Source organism: Sturnira hondurensis, unplaced genomic scaffold (assembly GCF_014824575.4).
Source record: "Sturnira hondurensis isolate 20B ecotype Veracruz unplaced genomic scaffold, ASM1482457v3 Scaffold0004152, whole genome shotgun sequence".
NCBI lineage: Eukaryota > Metazoa > Chordata > Mammalia > Chiroptera > Phyllostomidae > Sturnira > Sturnira hondurensis.
In genome coordinates this window covers 3,310,909-3,326,357 of record NW_028076783.1, presented here as the reverse complement: position 1 = coordinate 3,326,357, position 15,449 = coordinate 3,310,909, and the positions used below count along the sequence as shown (strand labels likewise).

Here is a 15,449-nt window from a genome sequence, read left to right as displayed (position 1 = left end):
GTTAAGGACCCGCCTTCCGGAATAGGCGTCAAACACACCTCCCGGCAGTGTCCCCCGGGGTTGGCGGGGAGGAGCTGACCACAGCTCGCGGGGGTGAGGGCGGTTCGCCCAAGGTCATCGGAGCGGGGCCTGGAGGGGCCAAACCCGTGGGGTGCCAGGGGACAGGGCGACCTCGGCGCGTCTTCGGGGTAGACAGGCACCCCCCTCCATCATCCTGTAAGTCGAAGATGACAGTAATGGTTCCTTTCCCCGAACCTTGTGCACTCAACCTGGAGAGCACGAGCAGGCCGGGCCAGCCGCGTGGCTGGTTCCCATGTGCTCCACCTGCGGCCGCTCTCAAGTGTTGGCCCTTTAAGACACCTCCCCCTTTTCATCCCGCCCCGCCCGCGTCTCCAGCCTCCCTCCTTGCCCCCCCACTGCCGAATTGCATCAGGCACGTGCTCGCCCCCGTCGGATCTGAGCACCCCTCACCCCCTAGCCTGGGAGGTGCTCAGAGGAATCGGAGGCGAGGGGCGGGGCGAGAGGCGGGCCCGCGAGGCCGAGAGCGCGCGCGTCCGCCCGCCCGTCGCCCAGGGTCGGCCCCGGCGGGCGCGCCCCCGCTGCGCCGTCCCTCCCCTGGCCGGCCGCGTCCCGAGGCGCGCGCCCGCCCGCCGCCTGCCGCGGATCGCGTGGTCGGCTCGGCTCGCCGCGCCTCTCCCCCGTCCGTCCATATTGCAGTATCCCCCGAGCCGGGAAGCTCGGGCCGTCCCGGCGGCGGGGGGGAGGGAGGGACGGGACGAGAAGCCTGCCAGGCTCCGGGTGGGGTTGCCTTCCTAGAAACGGGCGGGGGGGGACGCGCGCCAAGGAGGCCTGGACCGCAGAGTGGGGGGCCTTCCTCCCCCCCCCCCGCCCCGCCGCGGGCCTCGGATCTACAGCGCCTGCATCCGACCGGGAGGGAGGCCGCGCCTAGCGTGAACCCCGACCCTTAGCAGGGACTGGGTCCCAGCGCCCCGGAGGAAGGCGTCGCGGGCGCTCTGAGAGCCAAGTTCGAGGCGGGGGAGGCCGCTTCTGTCGCGCCCGGCTCCTCCGGGGGGGCGGGCGCGCAGATGGCCACTCAGGTGGAGCCGCTGCTGCCGGGAGGCGCCCCGCTCTTGCAGGCCGAAGAGCACGGGCTGATGAGGAAGAAGCCGCCGCCGCCTGAGGGCAAGGGCGAACCCGGGGCGAACGACATCGGAGGGGGGGAGCAGGTCAACAGCGGCCGCAGACTTCGGCCGCCTTGCGCCAAGCCACACAAGGAGGGCACTGGGCAGCTGGAGCGCGAGAGCCCGCGGCCTCCTCAGCCGCCCAGCTCCGAGGGCCTAGCCTTCAGCGACGGGGAAGAGGGCGGTGAGCCGGGCGCTGCCGGAGGAGTGGCCGGAGCCGCGGGCGCCGGGCGCCGGGACTTCGTGGAGGCCCCTCCGCCCAAGGTGAACCCGTGGACTAAGAACACGCTGCCGCCGGTCCTAGCCGCTGTGAACGGACAGTCCCCTCCAGGTGGGTCTCCCTGCTTGCTATCCTGGGTACCGGGGCCTCTCTTCCGGGGACAGAGACGTCCCTTCCCCCAGCGGCCTCCAGGGCCCGGGGGTCCGCTGCTGGTCGTGGTGACTCGGGAATTTTTTTAAAAATTGCTTCTTGGCTAATTTGGGTCGGTGAACACTTCTCCCAGACACACCGGAGAACCTGCCCCTGCCGGAGGATCCGGCCTCCGAGAGGACCCAGGGGTTAGTGGGCAACGGCGTGGTCCGGGCCTACCCCGCCGGGAGCGGGTGGGCGCTGGTTTCGGTGCAAAGGGCCTTCGCTCCCACCTCGTGTTGGCGTGAGAGACGCTTTCCAGTCTAAACCTTCCTCGGGAAGCTACCTCCTCCCCACTCCGACCCACGATCCCCGTTTTGGTAGCTTTGCGATCGTCCCCATGTTGTAAATGTTTAATGAGCATATGTCATGGGCAGCAAAGCGCCCGGCGATGAGTTCATACCCACCACAAGGGTTCGGGATTTAAAAGTTAACAACTTTTGTTCTCGAGTAGATGATACCAGGCGGTAGAATCGCCATTGGCGACGGATTGAGGGGTCGGTTATGGAGAGAATGGGAAGAAGAGGAAACCCAACGTGTCATTGAATTCGGTGGTTTCCCTCTCCGATCCCGGGGACCTTCCGCCTTGAGAGGGGGCGGGATGGCGAGTGTGCGGGGAATCCGGTTAAGGGGTTGGCGGAAAATATGAGGATAGTGAGGGGTCTAGTGGCGGCTTGAGGGGCGTGCGGCGGCGGAGGGAGTGGCCGGGCTGGGCGGGCGGGTGACAGTTGGGCGCCATGCGCCGCCGGCCCGCGGGCTGCTCGCGGCCCGTTCAGCCTGTGCGTTCGGTGCCCGCTGCCGCGCTGGAGGTGGAAGGCCGCTGCGGGCCGGCGGCGCGGTCGGGAGTGTGCGTGTGCGCGAGTGTGAGTGCGCGGCCCCCCTTCCCGGCATTCCTCCGCAGCCGGGACAACGTGGTGCCTCTCCCCGCGCGGGGAGCGGCATGTGACTCGCGGTCCCCGCGCTCTCCCTCTCCCTCTCCCTCAATTTTTTGGTCCTTTTGGGCCGGGCTCAGGGGAGGTGGGGGTGCAGAAATCCCAAAGGAGCTTTGTCAGCATGGGGAGGGAGGCCGTGGAGAATATGGAGGCTCATCTGGGCCTCCCTTTGCCGAGAATAGACCGTCGGCTTGGTTTGGAGCGCGCCCTCTCTCCCCCTTTGCCGGCGCGTAGGGGCGTGAGGCGTCTGGATTCTTTGGTTTGGGGTCCTTTTGAAGTGGGCCAGTATCAAAACCTGATTGTAGTTAGAAGGATGGCCTGTGGCCATAGCCCTAGTGTTTTTTCAAAACTCCTCCCCTTCTGCAGTCGCTGGTTGAGGTTTAAACCGTCAAAATGGGGAAAGTTGCAGAAGGGAGCTTAATTCCTTCATTTTCAAGGGGGTAGGATCACTCCTAGTCCTAGGAAAGCCAGAGCAGCTAATTCTTAATATGGCGTGTTGCAATTTTTATTCTTTTAAGGTTGCTTCATTTGGAGGAGGACATTGGGGGTTTACTAAAGTATCTCAGGACCGGGTTCTCTTCCTTCTGTTCTGCCCTTCCCCCTTTTCCCTTCCAGAGCCCTCTTATGCAAAGGGCAGTGCTGAAACCTCCATTTTCTTGCATATCCCTCCTGACCCACCCACAGAGGGAGGGAAAGCAACTAAGAAGACACTCTTTGGTCCTTCCCCCTCTTTAAACTCAAAGGGGTATAATCATCCCCAGGAGAGAGCACTCCTCAGAAGTTTAAATGGGGCTACTTACTCTGGCGGCTGCTGCTGCCTAGCCAATGGTGAACCCGCCTTGTGGGTTTTAAATCAGCCATGACATCAGGCGGTATTGGGTACCTGAGCTGGTATTTTGTGTAAGTCCAGGGGCCCTTGATAGGGTGCGTCACTGGGGTTATTGATCGTGGGAAGAAGACAGTTTGGCTGACATCTCACCTTTTCTCTTAGCAGGGAAGCTAGCTTGCTTGCCCAGAGCAAAATTCTGAGTCGGATAGATTTGTTCTGTTCTTGTCATCCCCACTCCCCCGAATCTTAAGGCAAGAAAGTGTCGTCTCCTCATTGATTTGGAAATTTTGGAACAGTCATAGACAGATTAACTGAATTAATTCATTGGCTTCCGATTAATCTGTAGTTAGGGCTTGGATGCTTTAGAGGGGAGAATTTCATGATCGACTTGTCTGGTGAGGTTAGATGGTCCTTTCTTCGTAGTCCACATGGATCTCTAAGGCCCCTTTCCAGCCCTGATTTTACTTGCAGCTTGGACAGGTTTAAATGTGATACCCAGTGGAGTGGTGGTCTTGGGGATTTTTGTGTTCTGTGATGCATGTGTTTTGGGGAGTCTACAGAAATGAGTGCCTCATAAGCAAGCAAAAAAGCTTTCCAAAGCTTGCTGCAAATGCCTATTTTTAGCTCTCCTTTTGGCTCAGATGCTAGTGTTTTAGTTCTTTAAGGGACACATGCAGTAACTAGTAATAAAAGATGTTTTTTGATATTCCCCCTTGCTTGTGGGGTTCTGTACTCTGGCTTAAGCTTCCATGTCTTACATTCTTAGTTTCAAATCTTGGGATTTGCATTTTGGCTTTTTGTATTTCCCTCCCTGAGAATATTTTGAAAACGTTAACTTTTTTTCTTTTGCTAGCCACACTCTTTTAGTGTAAGTACCAGAGACACAGGACATCTTAGTTAAAAGAAGAAATGATGGTTCTGGAGTCAAAACCACATGGGTTCAAATGCCAGCTCTTACCACTTGCTAGCTAGCTGTGCCTCCTTGAGCAAGTTCCTTACCCATTCTGTGCCTCAGCTTCCCTATTTGTATATAGGGATTAAATGATTGTTTCTTTGCCTCTTGGGTCTGTTGTGGGCATTCGCCTTCATATGTGTAAAGCATTTAGCCCAGTGCCTGATGTGTGGCAGCAGTTATACGATGTCTGGGGGACTGAGACCGTGGGACTTTCCGGGACTCTTCCTGCGTCTCTTGACTTTTCCTGGTAGAAGGAGGAGGTTGGAGAATGGAGTAATGCTTTCCTTTTCTGATATTATGTTGGTACTCCACGAAATATATGGGATCATCTTCTTAAAAAGGAATCTTGCTTATCCACAGACATAAAGAACATGGTATGGATAATCTTACATGTTGGTTGCCCAAAGAATTGGCCATTTTTGCTTTCAGTGACTGCTTTAAAAATCAGTTTTAACTTGTTTATTTGCCTTCTGTTAAGTTTACCTGTTGGGGGAGTGCACATGTGCTCTTGGCTGTGGGGAAAGGCCAAACTGACTAAAGGGAAAGGTCACTGTGGCTGAGCACACGTGCAGTGGGCTGAGCCTCTGAGAGCGTGTTGTGGCTACCTGCTTCCACTCAGCGCTGTGTGGGGAGTGGGGGCTTGGTTGTGTGGCAGCTCTGACTTACACTGACCAGTGCTGCGGTCTTTTTCTTGATTTCTCTTTAAAGGCAAGTTGGGGGCAGGGTCTAAGACTTGAGTGTTTCTGTTCTGGGAATCACTTTTCTCTGTGTCCCTTGAGGTATAGCTGATGGCACAGAATAAAAAAGGGTTATAATCTCAGCTAGCCCACGGCAACCCCAGGGATCCTCCGCCCCACTGTACTGGCCTCAGATAAACTTCCACCTCCTTTCTCTACTTTCCTCCCTGGGGTTGGGCCCTTCCTCAGGGCCCCCTACCCCATGGCACTAGGTGAGGCATCTGTGGATCTGGGCATCAGGCTTCCCTGTGTGAGGACCTCACAGCCTCAGACCTACTTCAGCCCCCGGTTCTCCCTTCTCCCACTACTAGGAGTAGCCTGGAATGCAAGTAAGGGCTCTGCTCTGGAATCATGTAGTCTGCTCCTTTGAGCCCCAGCTTTGCTGCTTTTGCTGCTGCTGCTTTTTCTGTGCTGAGTTATAGTTGCCATGTAATATTATGTTAGTTTCAGGTGTATAACATAATGATCATATATTTGTATATATATTCAGCTTTGTGTTTAACTTGCTGTGCAATCTTGGGTGAGTTACTTGGCCTCTCTGAAATACTGTTATCTCAAAATGAGAATGATAGTTACTATAATTTCAGAAGGTCATGAGGATTAGAGAAGATGATATTTATAAAGCCCTTTGCATCAAGCACAGAGTAGCTGTTAAGTGCTACCTATTTTATAATTGCTATTTTAAAGTTGTTATAAGTGATCACCATTATTAGGATCCGTTTGTTCCACTTCTGATTCTGCTCTGGACCAGCAATGTGAAAACCACCAACCCCATGCTTTCTGTTTCTTTTGTAAAGTGACTGAATTGTGTTAGGTCTAGATGTTGTCAAAGTTTTTTGAGTATCAGAAACACTTAAAAAAAACCCCTCTCCCCACGAAAGAAAGAAACCACAGTAGAGTTCTTTTGTGCGTGCATGCGTGTGTGTGTGTGTGTGTGTGTGTGTGTGTGTGTATCTGCTGTAGTGGGTGCAACTCCAGTTTCCAATCCAAGCTCTGTGAGGGTGGGAGTGACTCCTGGCTGCAGGAACCTAGGCGGCTGGCTCGGTGGGGGTGTGCATCAGACATTTCCAGCAGCTGGGCAGTATGTGCCTTGCAGCACTGTGGTGGCAGGTGCATGGCACTGTCTGAAAATTTCCCCCACCAAGTGGAAACTGATCCCAAACGTAATAGAATCGTAGGTCTGTGGGGATAGAGGGACAGCCTAATTGTGAGGAAGCAGTTATCCTGTTCCTGAATGGGAGAAATTCTATGGCACAGATTCTTTATCAGTCAGTAAATGGCATTTTTGAAAATGGAACTGTTACAGATGAAAAGAGTGCAGATACCAATCACATGTACTGTGTGGATTTTGTATGGATCCTGTTCGAAGAAACCTGTTATAAGAAGACATTTTGGTGACAGTTGAGGAAATCTGATGATTTTAGGTTGATTAAAGAATGACTGTCAGAGGCATATGATTGTTTTTTGTTTGTTTTAAACTCCATAACTGGTTGTATTATACACATCTGGCTAAGAATTGCTGGGTTAGCCTAGATAAGTAAGGGCTTAAAGCTCTTTTCATGTAGTTCAAATCATTTTCTCCTCTTGGTAGCTTAGTTGGTTGGAGCGGCGTCCGGATGTGCCGGGGTTGCGGGTTCCATCCCCAGGCACGGTACACACAAGAAACTACCAATGAATGTATAGATAAGTGGAATAAATCAGTGTTGGTTTTTTTTTTTTTCACTCTCTCCCCTCCCTTCCTCTTTGGCTAAAAATCAATAAAAACAAATTTTTAGAAACGAATGCATACAGTTAGGACATCCTCTGCAGGGGAAAGGTCAGGGGAGGTCTTCATTCAGAACCTTCAGCCCCCTGCCCCTCCTCCTTCTGGGCAGGGAGTTTGGGCTTTACACTGGCTGGAAGGTGAGCGCCTGCTAGGGAGGGAAGTGTTAGGGGTGGGTGGTTAGGAGGTTGTTCCAGGCCCTTGGGAGGTAGTGGGTAGTCTAAGCCATCTTGAACCCTGACCTTCCCAAGAGGCAGAGGCTCTTGGATGACCCACCCTATTTGCAGTGGGACCTAGGCAAGAATAAGCATTTTATAGCTGTTACTCAGCACTGTTTCTCTCCCTTTGGGAGGTGGGGTAGGGAGAGGAGGAGGAGCAGGCCTGAAACCACAAAAACCTCTATAAAATGGAGAGCTTGGCAGATGGGAGTGCCCCTGTTTGCAAAATCCAAGACAAGCTGGAAGGGGGTAATTAGAGTTTTGGGGCCTCAAGAAGGTTCATAGGTGCCTCAGTCTGGGTTCACAAACCTCCCCGGCTGGTCCAGAGTAACCCAAGGGAGTGGCCAGGAGAGAGGACAGCCTTGCCATGCTGGGAGTTGATGATAGGAACTAAGTTTTGGTGCCTAATGTAAGTGTAGGAAGCAATGGGGTAAAGCAGCAAAGGAGGTGGGCGATGGGATTTAATTCAGAATATGGGCAGAGTACCTGTCTGTGCTCTCACTTAGTGACCTTAGACAGCTTGCCTGCCTCTGTTTTTCTTATTCACAGAATAGGACTAACCCCTAATGCTGAAGTGGTTTTGAGAATCAAATTCATACTGAGTGGGGGGGGGGGGGCGGTGGCCCAGTTCATAAGTTAAAATGTCCCGCACACGTGTGAGTGGTTTATATTCTGGAAGCTGCATTCCAAAGCACCTGTTCTGGGTTATCCATGGCTTTCCTGAGTGAGGATAGATAGTCAGGAGTTGGCTTAATTTTCAAGTAGTTCTATTTATAATGGTTACCGGGACCACCTGGCCAACTTCAGGCATATAGATTAGGGAGTCCCTTTAGGAAGTCCAGAATCCAAAGGGCAGTCCTGACACCATGCCATTTTTTGGCCGTTCCTTTTGACTGTCAAAGCCCTGGGCGGGTAGGTGCGCAGTGAGGAGTGTGAGCCTTGATTGATGAATTTTATAAAGCTAGCCATTTGAAGGTCATGTAAGGTGGGGGCTTCCCCATCTCGGTTTGGGGCACTGTTAGTAACCTGGACGACCCCTCTGTCAGAAGCCTTATTTACAGGGTGCTTTTTAATAGCCTTCCAGAGTTATGGTGGCAGCCACCTTACCTTTCCAACATAATGCACCTCGAGGTAGCCTTTTTTCATCCCTGCTTTAAAGTTAGGGTGCGAGCTTCTCAGAGGAACTGAAGTCCCACAGTGGCTGGGAGCCATGTGGGTGAAAGGTCCGGTTGGGCTCTGTATGGGTTTTGCTTCTTCGTCACACACACCAGCTTATTGAAGCTTTTGACCACCCTGAAATTAATAACAGTGATACCACAGTTACCTTTACTGGATGTGTCCCATGTTCTGCCCCATGTAATCTAAGCAGGTGATCTTTTTATACCCACTTCACAGATAGGGAAAGTGCCCCCAAATATGTTGAGCTGCCACAGGAGGTACTGAATTCCTTGATGTGGTGATAATATTTAAACAGCTTGAATGGCAGTTTGCTATAGGGCTCTGCAGCTGCCGATTTGCAGAGTGCTTCCCGAGGTCTGTTCTTCAGAAAACACTGAGTTAGGAGCCAGGCCCCAGAATCCAGGGGTAAACAAGACAGGTTACTGCTGTGATCGGGCTTACAGCTTGGAGGCACCAATGGGCACCCTCTACCTTATCTCCTCAGGCCCAGGACAGCCTACTGACAGGTTTTGGCCTTGAATTTAAAAAAAATCACATTCATTCATTCATTCATTCATTCACTCGTTTGTTTATTTTTAGAGAGAAGAAAGGGAGGGACAAAGAGGGAGAGAAATGTCTAAATGAGAGAGGAGCATCAATGGATTCTCGCATACACACCCCAACAGGGAACTAAACCCATAACCCAGGCATGTGCCCTGACCAGGAATTGAACTGGCACCCTTTTCATTTTGCAGGATGACGCCCAACTAGCTGAGCAATACTGGCCAGGGCAAATCACCTGTACTTTAAAATCAAGAAAATTTATCTAGAAACCTAGAGATTTGCAGCTTCTCTTTAAAAAGTCAGACTCTGAATATACCACCCCCCCAAAAATTTATTGAATTGTATTTTTTTCCAAAGATTTTACTTATTTTTAGAGAGGGGGAGGGAAGAAGGAAGAGGGAGAGAAACATCAATGCGTGTTTGCCTCTCTAGCACCTCCTAGTGGGGACCTGGCCCACAACCCAGACCTTGTGCCATGACTGGGAATCGAACCAGGGACCCTTTGGTTCACAGGCTTGTGCTCCATCCACTGAGCTACACCAGCCAGGCCTGAATTGTATACTTTAAATGGGTGAGGAGCATAATATATGAATTATATTAATATAGCTGTTATGGAAAAAAACAAGACCTGGCCACACTGAGCTTCTGTCCAGTGGTGGGACATAGCCTCCCTTTAGACGAGGATGCCAGCATAAGGCCTGCAGGCTCAGACTTTTTGTGTTTTATTGTACAAAGGAGAGAGGACAGCACCTTTCCAGGCTACACACTGAAGGAACATAGTCTGGGAGAAGAGTCTGAGAGGAGAGGGCAGAAACTGCAGTTCCTAGAGAGGACTCCTTACCTGCTGAGGGGGGTGGGGCGACACGACCCCTCTGGGCACTGTGACCTAAGGCCCCAGAGCAGCAGTAAAAAGCTGTCCGAGAGCTCAGGTAGGGGCTGCCAGGGAAGCTGGGTTATGTGGGACCTGTGAGCTGCTGCTTCCTTCGCCCATCTGTGAAATGGGTATAGCGTCTTTGATCTCAGTCTCTAAGGTCCCTTCTAACTCAGATACCCTGTTAGATGCAAGACCAGCTAAGGCAGATGTGACTGTCTTAGGGTGGAAAGGGAAAAGATCCTGGCTAGAGACCTTGTGCATCATGGTCCTGCTTTTTAGGCAGTGGACCTCATTGGATCATTCTGTTCTTTGGGGGGGACCACAGACACTGGAGAGAGGCCTTTCCACAGCAGAGCTGCTCCTCAGAGTTGTTGGTGTGACCCTGTAGGGGTAGGGTGGAGAATCTGGGCAGGAAACTGGAGACCAGCCCTCTAGGACCAGCTGCTTGGCTCACTTGCTAAGACACCATGGGCGACTTAATGAACCTCTTTGGACTCCCTGTTCCTCCACTGAAAATGAAGGTGGTGGAGCCAGAAGACCTTCTGTGGTCCCTTCCCACTGGGATTAAGTTTGCTATATCAAATTGAAGGTCAAGACTGCAGTTGGTGAAAATATTTCACCTAAAGGAGGTTGTTCTACTTTTAGAGGTCATCCTGAGAGGTGGGCCCCAGGCTGTGGGATTCTTCTGCCTAGGTGTGAGGCATTCTGACTTGGGCTTCTGGGAAATGCTGGGCTAGGATGAGCTGCCCCAGAAATTTGTGGGTGCCCTCAGCAGTGTGGAGAGACAGCGGGGGCCCATCTCTGGGAATATTATTGAGAAGATTCTGGCGTATCCTGTGCCTGGTTAGATTGGGTGGCTGATGAGACCCCTGCTTCTGGCCTTTCGGTTTAGAGCCTAGGTTTAGGAGGCGGGGGTCAATGTGTCAGCTGACTCCTCTGACAGGAGGAGGAAGTGAGTATTCAGAGTCTTCAGGCTTATCTAGAGAAGCACCAGGGCTTGAGCCTAACCCTTTTCATGTGAAAGAACTAACTTGGCTGCTGCCAAAGTCAAAAGCATTCATCTCACACGTTTGAGTAACCTGCTAAGTGTTAGACCACGGAATCCTGATGGGAACAAGACTGAAGGGGCCTGCCCACGTAGTTTACGTTCTTACTGGGAGATGCAGTAAACCAAAGAGGTAGTTCTGGTTGTCTCTGCTAGACAGATCACCCCCAAAACTTAGTACAACCCTTTTATTCACTGATTTGTGGGTCAGCATTTGGACAGGGCTCAGCCCAGTGATTCTTGTCTCCATGGCCACAGTGAAGGTGGCAGGCATCCTGGTCTGGAGGGTCAACCACAGCCTGGCTCACACGTTTGGCACCTTGGCAGGGATGGCTGAAAGGCTGTGTCCAGCCGGGCTGGAGTGCCCTCTCCAGCACGGACTTAACGTAGTGACTTAGGACTCCCAGAGAGAGTGTCCAGAAGAGTAGATGCTGTCCGTATTCCAAGATCCTGGGCCTGCACACTGCCTCGGCATCACGGTCACCGCATTATGTTGATAGAGGTCACAGATCCTGCAGAGTAAAGGGAAGGGGACATTGGTCCTGCCTTTCAATGGAAGGAATGTCGGTTTGTGGCCATCTTTAGTACTGCAGGCAGCTTATGATAGCGGTAAGTGCTTTGTGAGAGAAAGAGAGGCAATGGGATAGGGAAGCACTGGGGCATGCGGCTGGGAGTGGCTTCCAGTGGCTTCGGTCAGGTTGTCAGGGAATCCCTCTAAGGCTGCACCACAGTGGGATTGCTAGCCTGGTGATGAGCATTCCAGCCTGGAGGAACCTCAGGTACTAGGTGGTAATGAGGTCAGAGTTCTCCAAGGAACTCTGGCCTGTGCAGACCAAGGCGAGGGGCTCGAAAAATCAGAAAAGCAAGAGGCTTTTGGAGGCCAGCTCAGGAAGTTTGGATCCTGTTCTGAAAATATTGAGAGAGGTTGGTGTGACCTCATTTTTGCCTCGAGATGACTACATTCTGTTGGGAATGGACTGGGGTTGGGGCAGGAATAGGCCGGGATGGAAGCAAGGAGATCCTTTTGGAGACTTCTGCAGTCCTCCAGGAAGGAGGTGGGGAGGAATGGATGGTGGCGTGGTGACTCGGGCCTGATTTTTAAAAAAAAAATTTTTTTTAAGCTTTCCCCATGCTGGGACTAGGCCACTTAAAGAGGATGTTTTCTGATTGCTATTTCTTACTCCTCGTCTCTTCTTAAACTATCCAGAAGCTGAATTTGTTGTTCTGTGCCCATTAATCAGAAGGGTGGCCTGAGGCAGGCAGATGTTTATTCCCCTGGTTCTGGGTCTCTTGGCCCCAGATCCGGGAGGAGTGTTGGTGGTTTCCTTGCCTAGACCAGCTTTCCCTGGTCTTTCCCAGGAGGTGGAGTGAGGGTGTGTGGGTGGTAGTGTGGGGGCACCAGCAGGAGCTGGAGTCAGGGATGGTGGGGCCTGGGAGTAGGAAATGAGCCCGATGTGGCCTTTCTGTGGCCTTTCTGTGTCGTGGTTTTCTATTCCTGATTTCTTGTCTGAAACTGCCCTGGCTTATTTATTTCAGATAAGATCTTGAGGGTGGGGGTGGGTGGGTGGGGGGTTGGTCAGAACAAGCTTCCTGAGCTGAAAGTTTAGGGACCCAAGATCAGTTTTTTCTTTTTCTTTTTTTTTTTAAGAGTTTGTTTATTTTCAGAGAGTGGGGAAGGGAGGGAAAGAAACATGGATGTGTGAGAGAAACAGAAACATCTGTCAGTTATCTCTCCAGTGCCCCCAGCTGAGGGCCTGGCCAGTGACTCAGGCATGTGCCCTGACCAGGAGTCGAACCAGTGCCCTTTTGGTTTGCAGGCCAGCACTCAATCCACTGAGCCACACCAACCAGGGCAGGATCCAAGTTCTGATTTCAGCTCTGGCTCCCACCTCATTTCTCCCAGCTGGGCCTTAAATTTTTTTTTTTTTTTTTTACAACTTTTATGAAGCGGTTGAATCCTGCGTTCATGAGCGCAGTTGCTCCTCCTCTCTGGCTAATGCGCGTTATCAGTATGTCCCTGGCTTAGTCAGGGGTCCTAGGATCTGCCTCATGAGTAGCTTGCCTTGGTGAGGACAGGTGCCCAGGGAGCCAGGCCAGACTGCATCTGAGCCACGTCTCTTTTGCAGTCTGGGTTCATTTTCACAACACCCCTCTGGGGTCTAGCTGCAGTCGTGATCCTCCACTACAGACGAGAAAATAGGAGTCAGAGGTTCCGCAGTTTGCTCAAGGCTGTGCAGTAGTTAGGAAGAGGCTGGGGTTCCCATTCCTGCCTCGCCTATTTGTCACCTGGCTTTGCAGTCTCCCAGACCACAGAAGTATGTACACCTGGGGAAATCTCTGTGGGCCTCTGGTGGCCCGGCCTAGAGGTCCCAGCTCTGCCCCTTTGGCCACCCTGGATGGGCACGAGCCAGGCCTGGAGCTTCTGGGCCTGCAGGGGAGCCTCGGCCTCTGCCCCTAGGAGCGGTCGTCTTCGGCTCTGTTAGGCCGTGTGCACCTGCTGGAAAGAGCAGTGCTGACCTTGTGGTTTCTCGGGGGCGGGGGGGCGGCTCTGGGTTACCAGAGGGGAATGGGAAACACTATTGCCTGTTGGTCCTTTCAGCTTCTCTGGAAGGGAAATCTTTTCAACTTAACCAACACCAATTCATTGTGGAAAAATATCTAAATACGTTTTAGCAGTGGGAAGACAAGTCCCTTTATAATTTGTCTCACCCACTACCATAAATACTATGAAGCAAACATATCCTTTTAGACCAGTACTGTACAAGTACAGTACAAGCCACATATGTAATTTTAAATTTTCTAGTAACCATATTAAAAAAATAAAGATGAGTGAAATCAATTTAAATAATGTAACCCAAGATACTGTTTCAGTATACCAATATAAAAGTTATTGGTGAAATATTTTATATTCTTTGTAATAAGTCTTTAAAATCTAGTGTGTTTTGTACGCCTGAAGCACTTCTCACTTTGGAGTGCGGCATTACACATGGTCAGTGTGCACACGCGCTAGTGACTAGTGTGTTAGCACATTTCTAGACTCATATGAGTATACACACACATATACATTTTTTAAGTCATGGGGTCCTGTTTTATGAACTGTATTTTTTTCCCTACTTAAAAACACAGCCTTTCAAGGGCATTTGCCTTCCGTGATGCTCGGAGCAGCCCGGGTGAGGAAGAGCAAGGAGCTGGCTGGTGCCCCTTCTCCGCCAGGGCGGGCACGCCCCCTAGCTCTGCTGCCGGGAGGCCTCCACTCCTCACAGCTCCCTGCAGGCCCCCGCTGTTGGTCGGAGACCACCGAGCCCAGCGCAGAAGTCACACGGACCGTGTGCCCGTGCCTGCGCACACCACTTTGCTGAGGGAAGCAGCCGGTGTAGGGAGAGCTTGTGACGGAGGCTGCCGCAGGGGGTGCAGTGTTTGCAGCACAAGCCCTCCCAGGGCCCATTGGTGCTGTTTGCACCTCAGCTGCCTTCCAGGAGCTTCCTTTGGGGGTTGTGAGTTGCCAGGGTGCAAAGAGGAAACTGGTGGGGGTGGGCAAAGGCCTCCCCGTGGGTTTGTTCCGGGGTGCCCCTAAGTCCACCAGACATCCCTGAGGGAAGCTGGCTGGCAGTAGGGAAACACCAGCTGGGCTGCCCGGGTGCAGAAAGGGACATGGGTTGGCCTTGGTGAGGCTGGGGCTTAGAAATCTCTACATAATTGATAGTTTGTCAAACAATCCTGTCTCCCTGGTGCAGGGACACATGTGCTTCTCACCAGGCCTGGTTTTCTTTGTTTTTCTCTCCTCCCCACCCCACTCAAATCTGGGCCTTGGTTTTCAGCCTGTGAAATGGAATGCCTTTTAGGTGTATCACTAGCTTGCTGCTGGCCATCCCTTGCCTCTTCGTATGAAGGCTGTGGATGGGCAGAGACCTTGAACTGGCCTTCAGGTAAAGGGACGGGATTACTGATGATTGGGGTTTTGAAGACTGGCTGTGTCCAGGGAAGGTGGTCCTGTGCCCAGTCTCTACTGCATCCAACGGGCACAGGCTCCACAGTCTGGGCGGGTCCAATCCAGGGAAGAGAAGGTGACTGGAGTTTTGCATTCTTGCCCTGAGGCGGGACACTTGTCCAAGACTGGCTCCTGCTGCCTGCTGCCTGCCAGACTTGAGGATTCTAAGCCACTATCCTTTGATTTCTCCAAAACACTTCTTTATTCCTGTCTTACTAGTGCCCTCGAGGCAGGCAGTAGTAGACTCCCTTTTATGGAGAAAGTCCTTCTCCATAGGCTCATGGAGATTAGGGGACCTGCCCAGGGTCAGAGTGGAAAAGAAACTGGCAGAGCCAGTTCTCCCCTTTCCCCTTTAAAGCACAGCTAATAAGGGAAAATCGGGAGAGAAAATGTCAGTCTTCCCATTGGTAACATGCTGCAAGGGAGGCGCTGAGCACAGTGACAGATCGTACTTAAGGGCTCAGTAGTCGCTCCATAGACATTTAAAAAAGATACTGACTTTGTTGGCCTTTCTGTCCAGGAGCCACGGGCGTCACTGTTTGTCCATTGAATGGGAGGCACCCTTACTGAGCATTGGGGACAGGGGTGTGAGGACACGGGCAGCCTGGGAATGCCAGGCTGCTGTCAGGGAGTGGAGAGGCTGCCGAAGTTCCCCACTGGCTGCAGCGTGGCTTTGGTAGCTGCTCTAGGATATTCACCGCCATCCCAGGCCTCCCCGGCCCCTTCTGCTGACTTGCATCATCACTGGCATTGCCCCTCTGAGGCGGCAGCTCTTTGGAAATCCCAGCCTGGAGGAA

At 52.3% G+C, this 15,449-nt stretch overlaps 1 protein-coding gene across 3 annotated transcripts in view; it reads left to right on the top strand.

Moving 5' to 3' along the window:
- The first annotated feature begins 643 nt into the window (after positions 1 to 643).
- LARP1 (La ribonucleoprotein 1, translational regulator) overlaps positions 644 to 15,449 on the top strand; it is a 51,643-nt gene continuing 36,837 nt past the window's right edge. For 2 of the 3 annotated variants that reach the window (XM_037044836.1, XM_037044835.1), the window contains exon 1: positions 644 to 1,512. In XM_037044836.1, the coding sequence (XP_036900731.1) occupies positions 1,086 to 1,512 (427 nt within the window). In that variant the 5' untranslated portion in view covers positions 644 to 1,085. The remainder of the gene's footprint in view (positions 1,513 to 15,449) is intronic. The other variant, XM_037044837.1, reaches the window with a different exon arrangement.